Source organism: Nasonia vitripennis, chromosome 4 (genome assembly GCF_009193385.2).
Source record: "Nasonia vitripennis strain AsymCx chromosome 4, Nvit_psr_1.1, whole genome shotgun sequence".
In the NCBI taxonomy this organism is placed as follows: Eukaryota; Metazoa; Arthropoda; class Insecta; order Hymenoptera; family Pteromalidae; genus Nasonia; species Nasonia vitripennis.
Window position 1 is genome coordinate 23,397,546 of NC_045760.1, and position 19,555 is coordinate 23,417,100.

General features: G+C 38.9%; 1 protein-coding gene across 1 annotated transcript; it reads left to right on the plus strand.

Moving 5' to 3' along the window:
- The first annotated feature begins 18,214 nt into the window (after positions 1–18,214).
- Positions 18,215–18,989, plus strand: LOC116417199. Its single transcript, XM_031929124.1, has 3 exons — positions 18,215–18,543; positions 18,631–18,817; positions 18,880–18,989. Exons 1-3 carry the CDS (start codon positions 18,386–18,388, stop codon positions 18,985–18,987), a joined length of 453 nt encoding a protein of 150 aa, XP_031784984.1. The 5' UTR covers positions 18,215–18,385; the 3' UTR covers positions 18,988–18,989.
- The last annotated feature ends 566 nt before the right edge of the window (positions 18,990–19,555 follow it).

Genomic DNA, 19,555 nt, shown 5'->3' on the forward strand with positions numbered 1-19,555 from the left:
TTTTTGTTTTATTTTTTTTTTGTATTTATTTTTATTTGTTTTTTTTTTGTTTTTTCCCTTTTTGTTATTTTTTGGTATTTTTATGGAATGTTAACTGGAGTTAACCATTGATTAATTGTTCGAAATTACCGCCGTTTTGTTGGATGCAAAGATCAAGTCGAGCTCTGAATTGTCTTATGGTTCTAAGTAGAACATCTCGAGGGATTGCTGCACAAGCTGTACGAATGCGTTCGATCATATTATCTCGCATTGTTGGCCGTTGAGCATAAACAACATTCTTAATATATCCCCATAAGTAAAAATCGGGAGGGGTTAAATCAGGTGAACGAGGGGGCCAGGCAACTGGGCCACCTCGCCCAATCCACCTGCCATTGTAGCGGGTGTTTAAATAATCACGAACAATGCGTGCATAATGTGGTGGTGCTCCATCTAATTGGATCAACATTCTTAGCCTTGTGGCTAGGTCTACATTTTCTAGTAATTCAGGTAAAATGTCTCGAAGTAATCTCAAAAAGTTTACCCCATTCACGTTCTCTTCAAAGAAATAAGGACCAATCAAATAGCCATTGATGATTCCACACCAGACCATAACACTCCAGCGGTGTTGATTGTCTATCGTCCTGAACCAATGAGGATTTTCATCTGACCAATAATGGCAATTATGTCTATTCAATTCTCCAGTGTTTCTGAATGTTGATTCATATGAAAAAAGAACGTGCCTGAAAAAGTCTTGATCTTGTTGAATCATTCGTATTGCCCATCGACAAAAACGTACTCGCAAAATCATATCATTTGGAGTTAACTGTTGTGTTAATGTTATGTGATAAGGATGATATCTTCTCGCTCTCAATATTCGGGATGCTGTTGATTGAGGTATACCTATTTCTCTTTCTATTTGTCGAGTACTAATGTGAGGATCAAGATGAATAATCGCTAGAATGGTAATAACACGAGGATCGTTTTCGTCGTATTCATGATGACGGCGTTGACGAACAAAAAGCTCCATTTCGAGCTCTCTGAGTTAAGGTTTGAATAGTAACATTACTTGGGTGTCTCCTATTGGGATAGCGTTCAGCATAAAGTCTGGCAGCTGCTGCATAATTATTTCGACTTTCTCCCAAAATCATGATCAAATCAACGATTTCGTTGGGACCATAATCAGCCATGATCAAAATCAAAATAATTTGTTACAGACCAGTAAACAGGGAAACAGATTTTTTTCAATAATAATTATCGATTTACAAGAAGTAAAAAACACGATTAAGCATTTCTGCACTAATTTGCTATCTACATAACTGTTAAGAGTAGTTCACTCTGAAAAATTGACACTAATACAAAATAATGGCATGACTTAACTACATCAAGAATTTTGAAAATTGACACTAATACAAAATAATGGAATGACTTTGAAAATTTTTGAAAACTGAAAAAATTACGAAAATTTTGGAAAATATTGAAAATTTCTGGAAATATTGAAAATTTTTTCATTTTTGAACGCATGTCACTCTCTTTTCATTTATGGGGCTAAAAGTAGGGGTTTCCATTTCAAAAAATCAACTTGACCTTGAAATGCCCTTGAAGATCCTGTTTAACGACAGGGTCAAGATGACAATTCGTCAGCCGGGGAGAAAACTGAAAACTTTTGTGGGTAACATTTTCTCCTTGAATGCATTCGAGTTCAGCTAACCAGTTGTACTGTTCTCGGCATGACCAATGACCTTGACCATTTAATTCAAGGTCAAGGCAAGGTCATATTCAAACGTAAAATTTCCCGCTCTTTCCATTTCTGGTGCCAAAAGTAGGGGTTTCTATTTGAAAAAATCGACTTGACCTTCAAATGACCTTGAAGGCCACGCTCAATGACATTGTCAAGGTCATCATCAGATAGCCAGGGAAAAATCCTAAAACTTTTATCCGAAACTTTTTGGCTGGTATGCTTTGCCAACGAGATAATTGAGATTAAAGATTAAAATGACTCACCCTGTATAAGGGCACATCCTGTTTCCGGAGTGCTTCGTGTATTTTACTCCATTTGGCTGAATTGAAAGCATTTTGACATCCAATTTAACTATGGCGCAGTACTTCTTTTTTCCTCCCTTCCATCTTTTCCCCTCTATCGCTGTTTGCGCAGTGTCGATCACTAGGCTAACTGCGTCCAGGGTTGAACGATTCTTCCTAAAGCCATATTGGTGTTCCGCTAATCCACCTTTTTCTTCTATAAAATGATCCATTCTGGCAGATTATGCGTTCCAAGATCTTACCCGGGGTATCCAACATGCAGAGCGGTCTGTATGATGAGGAATCCTGGGGTGGCTTCTTACCTTTTGGCAGTAACACATGACGCTGTTTCTTCCAGTTTGTGGGGAATGTTCCCTCTTCCAGACATGCATTGTACAAGTCTACGAAGACCTCTGGATGAGCATGGATGGCATGCTTCAATGCAATATTGGGAATGCCATCCAGCCCTGGGGCCTTGTTGTTGCCTACCCTTCTGCAGGCAGCTAACAATTCCTTAATCGGGATCGATGAAACAGCCTCTTCATTCGCACCTCTTTCGATGACACTTGGCTCTTATAGTTGCCTGGGGAACAGTGTGGTCACTACCGGGTGTAATAGTTCCGGGCATTTTGGAGGGGGTACGTAGCGTCCTTTAATCTTCTTCATTACTATTTTGTAAGGTCGACCCCAAGGGTCCTGTTCGACCTCATCCGGTAGTTCTTTAAGGCACCGTCGCTTCTTTTCGCGGATTGTATTCTTAAGCTTCCTCTTAGCGTCCTACATTTCTTGTCCGCGGATATCTACTATTTCCTGGCCTCTTCTGATTTTATATTATTTCTTTCTTGCCCGTTGTTCTCTTCTTTTGGTCCGGTGACACTCGCTGCGTGCACTCTCAACTTCTTTGTCCCACCAATATACTGGTGGTCGTCTACAATTGGGCACTCTTCTCGGCATGGCCGCGTCACAGGCTCGTGTAATATTACCCATTACCTGTTCCGCCTTGCTGTTCGCCGTTCCCGTGAGTTGCAATTCTTCCAGTGCTAGTAGGAACATCTCCTTATCATAATCCTTCGTTTTCCAACTGATTCTGTTGGTCCTTGTACTCGCGCTGGGTCTCTGCTCTGATTTTCTTACCTCTATTATTATGGACTGGTGATCACTATTTGTGTAGTGTTCACTCACGGTCCACTTGTCAATTGAGCCAATAAGGCAACTACTAACAAAGGTCAGGTCTACAATAGATCCTGCGTCTCCTCTTCTAAAGGTGTTAGTGCTACCCTGATGAACTAACACCAAGTCCAGGAGAGCAGATGCTTCTAGCAGTACTCGTCCTCTTTGGTTAGTCCTTTGACTGCCCCACTCTACGGCCCATGCGTTAAAATCGTCTGCAATAATTACTGGCTTTCTTCCCGCAATATCCTGCACGAGTCGATCTAACTGCCGCTCGAACTATTCGATCAATGCGTTAGGCGAAGCATAGCAGCTGTATACGTGTATTCCTGCTATCTTTGCACAAACAAATCCTTCTTCGCTGGTCAACATTTTTCCTGGAATGTCACGTTCCCACATGCCCAGATCGCTGCTCTGCCAGTGTCGTCTGTTTCCCACGATGTCTCGTCCAGAGCCCTGTATGGTTCACATATAATGGCTACGTCGACCTCCGTCTCATGAACGTACTGGTTAAGTAAATCCTGTGCTATCTCGCAGTGATTTAAGTTCAACTGCACTATCTTCATTATCTTCGTTTCTTCAACTTCTCTACTGCCGCTCAGTATACTGGGCATGTGTAGCTACCAGCAGCATGGTCACTTTTCTCTGTTGCTCCTCTTTCTTGGCAGAGAATGCAGCTCGGTTTGTTTTTACAATCTCTTGCATGATGCCCTTCGACTCCACACTTCTCTCGTATTCTGCATACTACCCAGCCTATCCTAATTTTCTGCTTTCCGATCATCTGCTGAGCCATTTTTGCTGGCATTTGAATGACCGCCGTCTGCATATCGCCATATGCCTTGCGCACAGACTTTACTGCCGTTTCCTCCACTGCATTTGAGCCGCTATCTTGAAACTCCCTCTGTAGCGATTCCACGATGTCCTCCTTAGCGGTTAGAACATCAAGATCCTTTACTTCAAAGACCTCTACATCTTGTAGGGTTCATACGGTGACACCCTCTTCTAGCATTTCTTGCACCGCTTGTCGAAGTTTCGTTGCCTTCCCTTCCGATGTGCGTTGGAGTTCCAAAAGTAGATCACCAACCGCCGTTTTGCGTATCCTACTTACGCTATCCCTTAGCATCTTCAGTTTTGGGTCTGCTTTCATCTTTCGCAAGATATCAGCGTAGGACTTACCGTCGGTAGCTTTTATGATTAGAGCCTCCGGTCGGGTTGGTCTTGCCCTTGGCGGCTTAGATTTTCTAGTGCCTTTCTGATCTACAACACCATTGTTAATCTTATCGTCTTCTTTTTCCTTTTTCTTCTTTTTCTTTCTTGTTTCCACCCTCTGCCAGGGTGGTAATGTTTCTGTTGTGGGCGGTGGGCACTGAGTAATGCTGGAAGTCGTCGCTAGTGGCGCACTCTGGCCATGCTTTGGCGTCTTGTCCTCTTCTTTTCTTTTCTTATTGGTCTCGTTTTGTGTAGGAGACCGTTCCTTTCTCTTCCTTGGCGTTTCTACCTCCCGTTTTTCTTCTGAGGTCAGCGAGGTCCGTAAGCTATTTGACATCATCAGTCCAAAGCTAGACTTGGACTTGCTCGACGCTTCTTTTACGCTGATGAGCCGTTTCCAGCAAGACATGATCTTCCTCATGTCATCCTTAACACTCTTGTGAATGTTTTTAGCTGGACCTACTACAGCATCCATCTTGTCCAGATGGTTCTGAATCTTGTCCATCAACTCTTCTTCCGCACGATCTGCTGTCTGAATTTAAGACCATACCTCGTGCATTCCCCTGTTTATGACCCCATCACATCCTGATGCGTCACTTGAGGCTAATCTTCCTTTGAGGGCCGAGTGACCCACCTCTATAACCTCCTGTCTTGTTTAAGTTAATTGGATCCCCCCAACATCCATGGAGCCTGCGTCGGCCACCAGGGTTTTCACCCCATCGAAATCAACGCCGGGTGTGGGCTGTAAAGCTTGACCTGCTTGATGCAGTGTTATAATTAACTCACTGTCCATGATTGATTTATATTCGGGGTTTCTTCCCCTATCCTGTATCCTAGGAAGGAGCCCTTTAACAAGGTGCTGTCATCCGGGCCAGATGAGCCTTGGTTATTTTAACGAGGTTGCTACTCCTCCCCCGCCTCCTTCCCCACCTTTTGTGTGGTGGGGCCCCGGGCTTAGGACCGGTCAAGCGGAGTTGTGTGTGTGTGTATTTCTACATTTGTGTAAGTGCGAGTGTAAGTGCGCGTTGTGTGGCCTTCTCCACCACTGCCAGGTATAGCTGACTGTTGCGAACATTACACAGCTCCCGCGATACAGGTGCATATGCATTTCTACAAATATATATATATATATATATATATATATATATTTGTCAAACGGTTATTTCCGGGACTTTTTTCAGTTATAACAGTTATTTCCGGAAATGCATTATACAGGTAACAGAACGCAGTATAAGTGTAAAATGAATTGTATAAACATATTCTTACAAGTGACTGGAGGGTAACAAAATTTTTCTTAACCATCCCTATTAATAAAAATAGTGAAACATAATTTTGGATATTGAATATTAATTTTCATGCGATGTTAACTGCAGGTTTACAATGACACGGAAATAGTTACATAAGACTTATGGCGAAAATTTAATTTGTAATTTCAATATGTTCTAAATAAATAAACATGTTAAAATCTATTATCTCAACAGGATTACAACGACAATGTCGTGATCACCATCGCTTACGGCACCCTAGAGTTTAAAGTAAGCTAAACAAGTGTCAAAAAGTTTAGGTAAACATAATTTGAAGTTAATTTTTAATTATGAATACTTATTTTTATGGAATGTAAACTGTAGGTTTAGAATGACACAAGATTAATTACTTCAGTGTTATAGCAACATTTTAATAAGTAATGCCCATATATTGTAAATAATGCGTTGGAAAAGCTATAAAGTCAACAGGATTACAAAAACACTGTTATGATTACTACCTATTATGGCACCATGCTGCGTACAAGACGCAGTACAAATTTAAAAGAGTTTAACTAAACTATTTCTATACTAATAAAGTGTATGAAAACATTTTCTCACTTTTCTCGTTATCGAGATCAGATAAACGTAACTTTAACAGGATTACAACGACACTGACGTGATCACTACCAGCTTATAGCACCATGCTGATTAGGGGCTACTGTACTAGTTTATAAGTGTTAAGACTAACATAATTCCGAGTTTCTGAAGTGTATCAGAACTTTTTCTTACATTTTCTGTGATGAAAATCACATAATCGTAAAGTATTTAGGACATTAATTTTTGTGCACTGGCACAGCAACTTCTCATATGGTGATACAGCGTCAATATAGTAATACCTTAATAATGGTATTAAGGAACTAAAAATTTTGAAAACTCGAACGGATTACAACGAGACTGTCATGATAACTACAGTTTATAGCAACATGCTCTATGAAGGACGCTGTACAAGCTCAAGAAATTTTAGATGAATATATTTATTTATATGCAAAAAATCTGCAGGTTAACAACGACATAACAATAGTTAGTCGGGAATTATATTTGTAATGCTTATATGATGCGAATGATTAAACATTGAAAAACCTATGAATTCAACAGGATTACAACGACACTTTTATGATAACTATACTATTTATAGCAACATTCTGTATATAAGGTTGCTGTAAAAGCCGAATAAAGTTTAGATAGATATGCAGTCACAAGAAATAAAAGTATAACAGGACACATAATTTAATTATTCCTTTCAAAAAAAGATCGACCCAATTTCTCCTCCTTTTTTTAAGCAAATCTATCTGAAGGTTTACAACGATAAGGCTATAGTTTCGTCAGAGTTATCGCATGAATTTACTCTGTAATACCTTCATGTTGTAAATAAGCGAACATGTAAATACCTATGATATCATCAGGATTACAGCGATACTGACTTTATCACTACTGATCACAGCACCATGCTGATATGGGGCTACTGTACAAGTGTAAACATGTTCAGACTAACATATTTCCATGTAACTGAAGTGTATCAGGTATATTTATTAACAAGCTTCGTAAAAACATCGATAGAAACGTAACATATTTAGGACATTCTCTTGTAATCTTATTTCATAAGATGGGAGACTCTTTGACTTCTTTTAATATGGCTGATGCTGTCGCCCTAAACCGTTACCTCCGAGCTACTAAATATAAAAGTGGCAGCATGACCTTGTTCAATGTAAATACCAAACGTATTATAATATAATAAATCTTATGTAATATCAATTTTAGATGTTTCCGTACAATATCCTAGCGAGGAGTTTATTAATTTAGTTGTGTTATTTAGCTACTTCTTGACTTCTGTCATTATCGCTCATGCTTGGAAGTTTTTTTGGCTGACTAAAAGTAAAAGTTTAAGTGGAAAAGTAATTTATATCTTTTGAATAAGTTTCTGTATCTCAAATAAAAACATGTTGTTTCCTTCAACAAAATTTATAGCTCAAATAGATAAAATATTGTTCAAATATACAGTATATTAATGATTTTTAAAATACTTTTAATCCTAATTATTTTACCTAGAGAGCACCCGTCACAATATGTGCCATATAGTTTTGTCATCTAAAAATGTGTGAGATGCGATATCTCACGCAATTTTCGACCGATCGGGCTGAAATTTTGGGAGGAGTTTGCTCCCGCATAAACATAAGAACTAATTTTTTTTATCTCGATCGTTTACGTTTTTTTTTAAATGCAGGCACAATTTGTTCAATTTTTGCGTGTTTTTTGAATAAAAATTTTGGTGTTACACGATTATCTCTGAGAAACTTTTATTAATCGGGCTAAACATTTGTGTGCGAACTTCTGTCGTAATATTCAGGTGCCAAATTAATTTTGCGCTTGATTCTGCATGTATACGCAGAATGCGGTCACATCCAAAAATCGCTAAAAACGGTTTTATTGCTCCAACTCGAATTCTATGCATTCTACAAAACGAGTTAAATAAAAACGTTGTAGATCTCTAGAAAATACAACTTATGCCTCATGACACCTAAGCGTAAAAATGCTTTTAATTCGAGTTAACAGGCCAAAATCGATTTTTTTATAGCAATAAACCAGTATTTATCATAAAACTTTGAGGCTATACATTTTACATAAAAACCTTAAATATAAAAGTTGTAGATATTTTGAAAACACAACTTTTTACTGTGACAAACATTTTTTCAAAACGCTTATACATAAACAACAGCCCTAGAAACGATTTTTGGTACATCTAATTGAATAAAAATTTCGGTGTGACACGCCCTATCTGGCCCAAAAGCTTTAATTGATTGCCTGACGAAGCGCGAGCGTCAGCGGTCGTGCCTTACACGCAAAATGCGAAGCGTAAGGCCGTGTGTAGCGCACTAGTTTATCATAAAAATTGAACGGAACAGTCAATCTTGAAAATCTTGCGGGAAAAAGTAGGCAATTTTATGCTCTTTTAGATACAGAATTGTTAAATATATTTTATAAATCATATTATCAAAAGAAAGCAAATATAATTTTTCAAAAATCAAAAAATGGTTGTAACATGGCCATAAAATAGTCAGAATCAAAAAAAAGAATTTTCCCGAATTCAGAATCAGAAAACATATATGCATACCAAATTTTATTACGATCGATCGCGTGGTTCCAGAATTATGACGGTATACGTACATACACAGGCACCCACACACACACACAGCCATCCGCACGGACATTTTCTAAAAACGCATGATTTGTACTCCAAACAACTCCAAATGCGTTTCTACGAAGTTTCAGCAAAATTGAAACTTTTACTTTTACAAAGCTTCCTATTAGGAGGAAGCAAAATTCGACGTGTCACCGTACGAACTATTTACAAATTACTAAATAATTTTCTTAAAAAATATGATGATATTATTTCATTAAGATAGAATCTAATAGCAGAGAATGGTTAAATAACACAAAATTGGACAATACTGTCGCCGTAATCTTGCTTTTAAATAGTCGTAGTGCTTAATTTATCAGTGAGTGTAATTACAAAGGAGCATCGTATTAACATAAAGGAGCCAATATGCTATCGTTGTGATCCTGTTCTCCGTTGCTATGTGAGTAGATTGAAGGCTCTTTGACTGATCTTACTATTACTATCGATGACGTCCGAATCCGGTATCTGTAAGCTACTAAGCATTTTGCTATTTTTAGATAAAAGTGAAAGCACGGTACGGTATGAATGCTGATCATAACAAAATGAACATATCCTATGTAATAGCAATTTTGTAAGTTTTTGTAAAATATCCTAGCAGCACATTATAAGTCATAGTTGTTGAGTTTCCAATGTTTTTGGCTTTGCAAAATTCTCAAGTACGACGCAATTATTAAAGGCATAAGAAAATATGCTTACATTGTAAGCCTATTTCATAAGATGGGAGACTTTTGTACTGCTGTTATTATTGCTAATGTTGCCACCTTAATCCGTTACCTCTGAGCTACTGAACATTTTCCTCCTTATGTATAAAAGAAGCCTTATGTATTAAATGGCAATCGTATCATTATATGACAAATCCTATGTAATATAAGATACTCATATGTAACTAATGCATGAAATGACGCTTTGCATGACCCGGCCACTCAAGGGACAAGTCTGTACAGCCGACGTCGAGAACGTAGGGGGCCTTCCGGCTCCATTTCTTTGGCCCTGAAAAGGGCCGATTTGTGTTCGTGTAGCTCTGAAAAGAGCTAGCCAATGGAGTAATTATACCCCTCAAACATTTGTTGTTTTCGGCACCAAACTCACTAGTTTTTGATGTACAAACAGAAACCGATTTCTTAACCTTAAAAACAAAACTTTTTACATTTAGACTGCACAGATCGATAGAGAGCGTCGACACGAATCTGCAACAGATTTTACTGTTTCCATGTGTAGCATCGTTTTCCAGATATCAGCGAAGGACGAAAGCTAACCTTAAAATTTATAATCAACTACACTATTCTGTAGGGAAGGCCAAAATGAAGGTACCCTAGTACCCCTAGTAACCAGTCATCATAAGTAATTTTCTAGCAGTTTTGTTTAAGTAAAATTAGATTGGCTGTATTAAAACGTAATCGTCGACTACCGTCGGATTTGGTTTCGAGAGCATAACATATTTTGATACGTATACCTGAAACTGTCTTTAATAAGCATACTTCATACAAAAAAAAATGACTTCAGTAAGTTCTAATGGTTTCCATCGGACTGGATTTTTGGTAGGAACTTAGTTAAAGTCGATGTAGTGTCATATTCTTAATTTGCTTTAAAGTGAATCATAATTTTTTGCAGTCAGTCTGTAAGCTTTATGCATTTTTTTGAATATTTGTAAACCAGCATTAACTAATCTAATAAAATTCTTGTCAGTAAAATGGCAAATTATACGCCTAATGAAGTAGTCGACATTCTTATAACCTTGGATGAATGTGGTAGAAATTACAGACTTACTGCCCGTACTTATGTGGAGCGATTTCTAAATCGCTGCCATCCTAATGATCGACAAGTGATAAACATTGAGAGGAGATCTCGCAATAACCCACTACATCGCCAACGACGAAGGAACAGACTTCAGAATAATAATGATCCTAGATTGCTTGCAGTTTTAGCTATGGTACACTTAAATCCCCATATTAGTACACGTCAAATACAACGGGAATTGGGAGTTCCTCGATCTACGGCTCATAGATAGTTACAATCAGTCAATTACCATCCTTATCACATTACTCTAGTACAGGAATTAAGCGAAGCAGATTACGTACTCAGAGTACAATTTTGTAGATGGGCTCTTGAGATGTTAAATTTGAACCCAAATTTCTTTTGAGAGGTTTGTTTTAGCGATGAAGCTACATTCATCAGCAATGGTAGTCTCAATAGGCATTATTATTGGTCACCAGAAAATCCACATTGGTATCGTGAGGTGCTAAATCAACATCGTTGGAGCGGCCACGTATGGGTTGGTATTTGTAACGGTCAAGTGATTGGACCACATTTTTTTGAACGTACCATTAATGGTCCAATGTACTTAGAATTTCTTGAAAATGATTTGCCAAGATACCTAGAGAATGTTCCACTTGGAGTCCGACTACGTTTGTGGTATCAACAAGATGGTGCCCCCGCTCATTATGCTCGTGACTTACGAACATTTTTGAATCAACGATTCCCAAATCGATGGATAGGGTGGGCTGGGCCATTCTTGTGGCCTCCTAGATCACCGGATCTGAAACCACTAGATTTCTTTTTGTGGCGATACGTAAAAGATGCTGTGTATGTCCAAGCTCCTACAACAATATTAAATATAATGGATAGAATAAGAAGAGCCTGTGAAGCAATAACACCCGAAACACTTGGAAATGTTCAACGTAACTTTCGTCGTCGGTTGCTGTTGTGCTTGGAAAATAATGGTGCTCACTTTGAGCATTTAATTCGCACGGAGAGAGCTGAAAACAATGATTAGAATATTATTGATTTTTTTTAATTGGCCAGACTGAACAATTATCTTGTATTGTGTAATTCTCTTGCCTTCATTGGCTGGACTGCTGCACAATCTTGCGTTAACTGGCTGGATCACGGAACGATCTAACCTTCATTAGTTGGATCTTTTCAGAGCTACACGAACACAAATCGGCCCTTTTCAGGGCCAAAGAAATGGAGCCGGAATGCCCCCCACGTTCTCGTCGTCGGCTCCGGGGGTGCTTATACGCGGCATGAAAAATGCACGAGTAAGCATCGCGGAGAGGGGGTCTAGTTATTGATAAATTTTTGACTCTGTACTGACTTGTCCCTTGAGTGGCCGGGTCATGCAAAGCGTCATTTCATGCATGAGTTACATATTATTGTCGAAGTCACCGATCTATGGCATTCTTTCACTTAAACAGCAATATCATGATTAACCAGCTTATCTGTACCAAGCGGGAATTTGACCTTGAAATGACCTTCAGGGATCACTTTGACCCCTAACATGAATACTTATCCGAACGTAGAATTTTGTGCTCTTTCGGAATCCGAGGTCAAAAATAGCGGTTTTCATTTAAAAAACTAAAGTTGACCTTCAAATAACCTTGAGAATGTAGGTCAAGGTCATGGCTAAGGTCATGGCTGGATCAGCCCTTCGATACCCACCAACTTTTATTTGAAACATTTTTTAAATGACTTGCAATTTTTTGAGTTATTCAGCTGTGTAGTTTTTATTAATTGTCATAGTCAAAGTTTTAATTAGAATTATACGTCAAAAATTGTGTATTAGAAGATTCTCAAATCACGAAAATAAAGGCCATAGAAAGAAGATCCACCGCGTTGAGTTTTAATCAATATGACGTCTCGTCTAACTGTTTTGCCAAACCCAACCCCAACTGGTTTTTAGAGAACGAGTCATTCTAATTTTGGAGATATTTTGGTATTGTTTTGAATCAAGTCAACAATCACCTCCGTCTACGAAACAAAGTAAGTGACATATAGTAAATATATTCAAACATCGTCATTAATACTCAAATTCAACCAAGCAGTCAAACCGCGGCAGCTAACAGGTTGTGTTAGCGTCTCCTGTATAGGGGGTTAGTTAGTTCGTATTCCCGGGGATCATTTATTAAAAGGCAGTAAAAACCCACTTAACAGTCTTCCATGAAAAGGTTAAAATTTTTAAAACCGAACTACTAAAAATAATATTTATGGTAAAGTTAAAGGTTATGTTTAAGTAATAGAATTTTAAAAAACGGGATTACCACATATTCATATGTTATTATGGTTGCATTTTTTTTTATGTGGCATTTGGAACTCGAAAGTTCATCGCCTCATCTACGCAAGCCTTCCACGCTGCCCTGTCTTGTATCAATCCCACCCAAGATGCACCCCTCCGATCGACACCCACCCGTCCTATTTCTACTAGATCCGCTTTTACGTTGTCCTCCCATCTACGTCTAGGTCTACCTAGAGGTCGCGTTACCATCGGCCTGCCCTTCATGACACGCGCTGCCGTACGGTCGTCTCCCATTCTCGCTACGTGACCTGCCCATCCCAATCTGCGCGATTTTATTATTCTGTTAATATTTGGTGACGCGTACAGATTGTGTAACTCATCATTGTGTAGTCTCCTCCATTCCCCGGTTTCCTCATCTTTCTTCGGCCCGTATATTTTTCGCAAGACTTTATTTTCAAATACCCTAAAACGATTGTCCGCCTGCTTAGTGAGAGCCCACGTTTCGCACCCGTACAGAACCACCGGCAGTATTATTGTCCTGTATATTCTTATTTTAACGTTTTTAGACAACAGCCTCGACTTAAGTAAATTACTCACGGCGTAGAAGCAAGCATTACACGAATGGAGTCTCTTATTAATTTCGACATTAATCTCGTTTCTATCATTTATGGTCGTACCCAGATACCTGAATTTGCTAACCTTTTCAAAAGTAAAATTCCCAACTCTGAGATCTTCCTCCCCTCTGCAGATGCCTAGCTTATCCACAATCATGTACTTTGTTTTTGATTCACTCACTTCTAACCTTGTATACTCCACCGCTTTTATGAGGATTTCCGCGTTTCTTGCTACTGTTTCCCTACAATCCCCCAGTATATCCAAATCATCTGCGTAGCCTAGTATCTGCATTGTTCCATTAAGCTTTGCGCCCAGCTGGCTAACCTGCATTTTTCTAATGGCATACTCTAACGTTAAGTTGAACAGCACCGTAGAGAGCCCTTCCCCTTGTTTTAAACCATCGCGTATCGTGAAGGGTTCTGATACATTACCGCCTACTCGGACCTTTCCTATGCTTCCGTTCAGACATATTTGAATTAATCTCACGAGTTTTTTCGGTACACCGAGAAGTACTAGAATTTGATACATTTTGCTTCGCTTAATAGAGTCGTACGCTTTTTTAAAATCTATAAATAGTTGGTGTATGGTTTTGCAAAATTCACACTTTTTCTCTAACAACTGTCTTATGGTAAACATTTGATCGCTCGTCGATCTGTTGCACCGAAATCCGCACTGATAATCTCCTACTATATCTTCCGCGAATGGAGTGAGTCTAGCTTGTATTACGTTTGACAGAACTTTGTAGCACGTTGCTAAAAGTGAAATACCCCTATAGTTATTGCAGTCTGTCTTATCTCCCTTTTTAAAAATCGGTATAATGATAGATTCCTTCCAATTTTCGGGTATTGTTTCATTTTTCCAGATGGCACATACTAGTTTATAGATTTTGAAAGTGAGCTCGACGCCCCCATATTTGAGTAACTCAGCTGGTATAGAGTCATTTCCCGCGGCTTTGTTGTTTTTTAGTTTTTTAATCGCGGCCTCTACTTCTTGGTAGCTCGGTTCCTCCACGTGGGGTTCAGCAGTGTGAATTTCGTCCCCTAATTCTTCGCTATTTTCGTGCACGTTTAATAATTTATCGAAATAATTTTTCCACAGCGACAGTAATTCTTTTTGATGGCGTTAATCCCTCTGTACATTTCGCGGGGGTTATTTTCCTTACTGTTAGTTTCTATTCTCCTAATAAGATTCTTTTGATACTCCCGCTTCTTATTTCTGTAGATCGCGCTCGTCTGTTTCCTTACGTTAGAATACTCTTCTACGGTCCTATCGCTTCTATTTTGTAAGCTATCTAATTTAGTCTTTTTGCGCCTTTCAAACCAGAGTTCGCACTCTTCGTCAAACCATGGTTTGCTCTTTGGCTTTTTCTTTTTACCCAGTACTTTGTTCGCGACCCCTTTTTAACCGTTTTTTTCGATGTCCCCCCATAAGCTATTCGGTTCGTCATTCCCCTCCGGCGATGTGTTTGCTTCTTCAAGTGCCTGAAACCTGTTATTAATTTCTATTAGTTTATTCTAGTTCTATCTCGTAGCTTCTCAATATCGAAGCTTTCTACCTTGTTTGCTCGCTTACTATTTTGATTCGCTACTAGTCTAGCTCTTAATTTGGCTACTACTAGGAAGTGGTCCGAGTCGCTATCTGCCCCTCTGTAAGCCCTTACGTCAAGAACATTAGTATGACGTCTTTTTTGACTGAGGAAATGATCAATTTGGTTCTGTGTGGCCCCGTCCGGCGATGTCCACGTTGCCTTGTGTATGTCCTTGTGCTTAAAATACGTAGTTTTGATTATAAGATCTTTTGCAGCCGCGAAATTTATGACCCTAATACCGTTATCATTGCTGGCTTCGTGCAGGCTTTCCTTCCCTATAGTAGGCCTAAACATTTCCTCCCTACCTATTTTAGCATTGAAATCGCCTAATACTATCCTTGTGTCGTAAGACGCGAACTGGTCGATTACCTGCTCTAAAGTTTCGTAATAGAGATCCTTAGCTTCTTCTTCTTTGTCCTCCGTAGGACAGTGTACATTAATAAATACATATCTATACCATTCACCTTCGATAATGATGTACCAGAGCCTATCATTGACGGATTTGAAACTTTTAACCGAATGTATGATGCTTTTGCTTACGAGAAATCCGGTGCCTAGAGATCCCCCACTCCCGGCCCCATACAGGTACGTGAAGTTACCCGATGCTAGTACTCCGCCATCTGGCCACCGCGATTCCTGTATTGCTACCAAATCTAGATTGTACCTATCAGCTTCCTTTACGAGTTCTTTAAACGCACCTGCTCTGTATAGACTGCGAACATTCCAAGTTCCGACCCTCAAGTCCCTTTTGGTTCGGATTTGATTTTTTTGAGCCATGATGTTATGTTAAATCCGCGCGCTTCGGATCCTGTTCCGATCGCAGGTGAGTCCACCGTTCTAGAAGTGATAACCCCCATACCTCTCTAGAACTAAGTATGAGAGCTTTCCGACTTTGACGAGGACAGTGTCAATTCGTCGTCAGACACACTACGGTTTCATTCTCGCATCCTAACGCCCCCCTGCAAGGCAGCGCGCCTTCGCTGGCATCGTTACCGCGTAAGACCAGGTGACGAATTATTCTACACATCCCCTTTCGGGGCAGTTGTCATCGCTCCCGCATCCTCCTTGGCTGTAGGATTTTTACCCATTTTTTGTAATGTGTGATGAAAGAGATAGATTGAGAGATAAGAGATAATGTGAAGTGTTTTTTTGTTGTGGTGCTTGCGTAGTGTTTCTAGATGAATGCGTTCGACAGTGTGGGCTCATCACACCCACGCCGTGTAGTGGTGATAGGCACCCACTCGTCCGATCTGGACGACAACGCCCAAGACCCGCTTAGGGTAGCGGCATTGTAACAGGTTATTATGGTTGTATACCAATGATAAATTTCAAGATACTGATCAAATTGATTCTATCATAAGGGCTGAAATATAAAATAAAAATGAATATCCAAGATTATACAATATAGTGAAAAATAATATGGTACACAGTCCCTGTGGATCACAAAATAAAAATTGTGTTTGTATGAATAAAGATAAAACACGTTGTACTAAAAATTTTCCTAAACCTTATGTCAATCAAACCCATTATAATCCTGATGGTTACCCTTCTTACCGATGAAGAAAAAATAATAATAAAATTATGTTTTCAAAACATAAAATTGCAGATAATAGTTTTGTCGTACCGTATATCAAGTGGCGCGGGAGCGCCACGAAGGCGAGTTTGAGAAGCAGACGACGCCGCGGCGCCCGTGAAACTATTTACTTCTATATTGGTCTCTCGAATTTTCAATTAAGGAAATAAATTATTTATCATTCATGTAACCAGCTAATTTTGATAAATGTTTATACTGGTATGCCAAACTATGATTTTAAACCAAAATATCAGCAATAAACCAGCTTTAACATAATAAACAAGTATGCAGGTGAACAAAAATGCTGAAATCACTTGCTTAATTTTTCTTCAGCCCAAAAAGTGGTAAGACCGTTAAGTTAGCTGCGTGCAGTTTGACCGAGTGGTTAGACTGTGAAGTTGGCCGCACAAGCTATTGAGCCTACATTGTCTGCTCCTCTGCTTGAATTATAAATGTGTGCTCCGTAGTATTCGGTGTTTTGGTGTAAAAATCTTTCAAGGAAGGTGTCTAGATAAATAGGGTAGCTGATGACGACGTCTAGGTGGTGCGCTCCGTGATTTTTGGTGTTTAGATAAATAAATCATACGAGGACGGCATCTAGGTGTACAGGGCGGCCGATGGCGAGGACTAGGTAGTTCGCACCGTGGTTTTTGGTGTCTAGGTGTTGAAATAATTCGAGGGCGGTACCTAGGTGTACAGGGTGGCCGATGACGAGGTCTAGGTAGTTCGCTCCGTGGCTTTTGGTGTTGAAATAATTCGAGGGCGGTGTCTAGGTGTACAGGGTGGCCGATGACGAGTTCTAGGTAGTTCGCTCCGTGGTTTTTGGTGTCTAGGTGTAAAAATCATTTGAACGCGGTGTCCAGGTGTACAGGGTGGCCGATAACGAGGTCTAGGTCGTGCGCTCCGTGGCTTTTGGTGTTGAAATAATTCGAGGGCGGTGTCTAGGTGTACAGGGTGGCCGATGACGAGGTCTAGGTAGTTTGCTCCGTGGTTTTTGGTGTCTAGGTGTAAAAATCACTTGAACGCGGTGTCCAGGTGTACAGGGTGGCCGATGACGAGGTCTAGGTCGTGCGCTTCGTGGTTTTTGGTATCTAGGTAAATAAATCATACGATGACGGCGTCTAGGTGTACAGGGTGTCCGATAACGAGGTCTGGATAGTTCGCGCCGTGGGTTTTGGTGTCTTGGCGTAGAAATAATTCAAGGGTGGTGTATATCAACAATCAGTGATCTCATGTTAGTGATAAAAATGTTACAAAAAAGCTTTGATCTAAAGGTGCTAAATATGCTTATATTTTATTTCTACGACGTCGAATATGAAATACTCAAAAAATTTTACTAAAAAGGATTGAAATCTCTAAAAAAAATAACTTTTAAAAAAGTAAAAAGTTAGGCAAGTTTAATATATTTCGCAACAAAATTACAGATTGAAAAGTACTAAGATCAATCAAACAAAGTCAAGTTTATTATATTTAATCGTGATGAAGCAAGGAAAATGTCACATATGTAATTTTCGACACGTCGAAAATTACATTTTATACACCGCCATTTTTATACCCGAGCGTAATATTATACGCCGCTGCTGAACTTGCAGTATCTTTACGTATTTACTCGTTCCCGTCTTTACTGCCGCGATACATTTCGATATAGCCAGAACTGCCATAAGAATTATAGTGCTTTGCTTTGAATCCTTTTTATATAAGACTTGGACACTTAAAGTAATTGATATAAGTACACACTGCAATGGATGTTGGCAGGCCGAAACATTCGGAGTGGTCTAGGTTAGGCTTCGAAGTAAAAACAGAGTATAATGAAAGTGGGAAAAAGGTTAATGTTGTATATTGTTTACAGTGCGAAAATTGCCTTAAAAATACAGCTGCTAGACGATTGAAATCACACAGGTAGGTACTAGACAAATATATATTACTATTCTGCAAATAAAGAACTTTATAAAGACACACAATCTTTACTAAATATGTTCATTACAGGAATGTGTGCAAACTTGACATTAATAAATTGAAGAACTGTGTTAGCGAATGCGTCGATAACGATGACATTCAAAGTGATCACGTAAATCTTAATGAAGAGTCGGAGAAACACCATGGTGTAAAAAGGAAAGCGAGCACTAGATTAAGTGACATTGATATGAACGTCATCAATAATTCTACTGAGAACGTTAGTGTTAAAAAGTCATTTTTTATTCTCGTCTTGCAATTGAATACTTAAAAATATTTCAGGCAAAAGAAGACAAGATTGAAAAGAACTCTAGCAAACCTATTCGGAGGATTGATAAGAACAAGATGGCCAATTTTTTCGATCAGATAAATGATCAAGAACCCTGGTAAAAATAACTTATTAAATCTGATTCAAAAGGTAATAGGTTGTAATTGGATTTCTTAATCGGAAATTATTCAATTAAAACCAATTTAATCGATTAAAATCTTGTATTTTTCAACAAATATAACATTTTATTTAAAAACACAACTGTTTAAATCCGATTAAGACCGACTAAAACTTATAATCAGATTAAATAGATTTTAATCGATTAAATAGGTTTTAATTCGATAATTTCCGATTAAGAAATCCAATTAAACCCTATTATCTTTCGAATCGGATTTAATAAGTTATTTTTACCAGGGAACGTAAAAAAATTGATGAAGCTTTGATAGAATTGTTCATCGCACTTGACATTCAGTTCGACCAGGTTAACTCTCGCTACTTTAAAAATTTCATTCAGCTATTGCGGCCAGCATACTGATTATTATTACCTGCGAGAGAAAAATTGTCTGGAGAGCTATTATCTCAAGTATACGAAAAGCACATCGATAACAAAACAATGGTTTCGAGTGGGATCTTGTTGATAAACAAAGGCGACCAACGATTTAGTGTAACGTTTGATAAAAGCGAACAATT

Coding starts and splice junctions, on each gene's coding strand:
- LOC116417199 (XM_031929124.1), top strand. CDS start 18,386: ATGGATGTTGGCAGGCCGAAACATTCGGAGTGGTCTAGGTTAGGCTTC. Junction 18,544..18,630: donor AGACGATTGAAATCACACAG/GTAGGTACTAGA, acceptor TGTTCATTACAG/GAATGTGTGCAAACTTGACA. Junction 18,818..18,879: donor TCAATAATTCTACTGAGAAC/GTTAGTGTTAAA, acceptor AAAATATTTCAG/GCAAAAGAAGACAAGATTGA.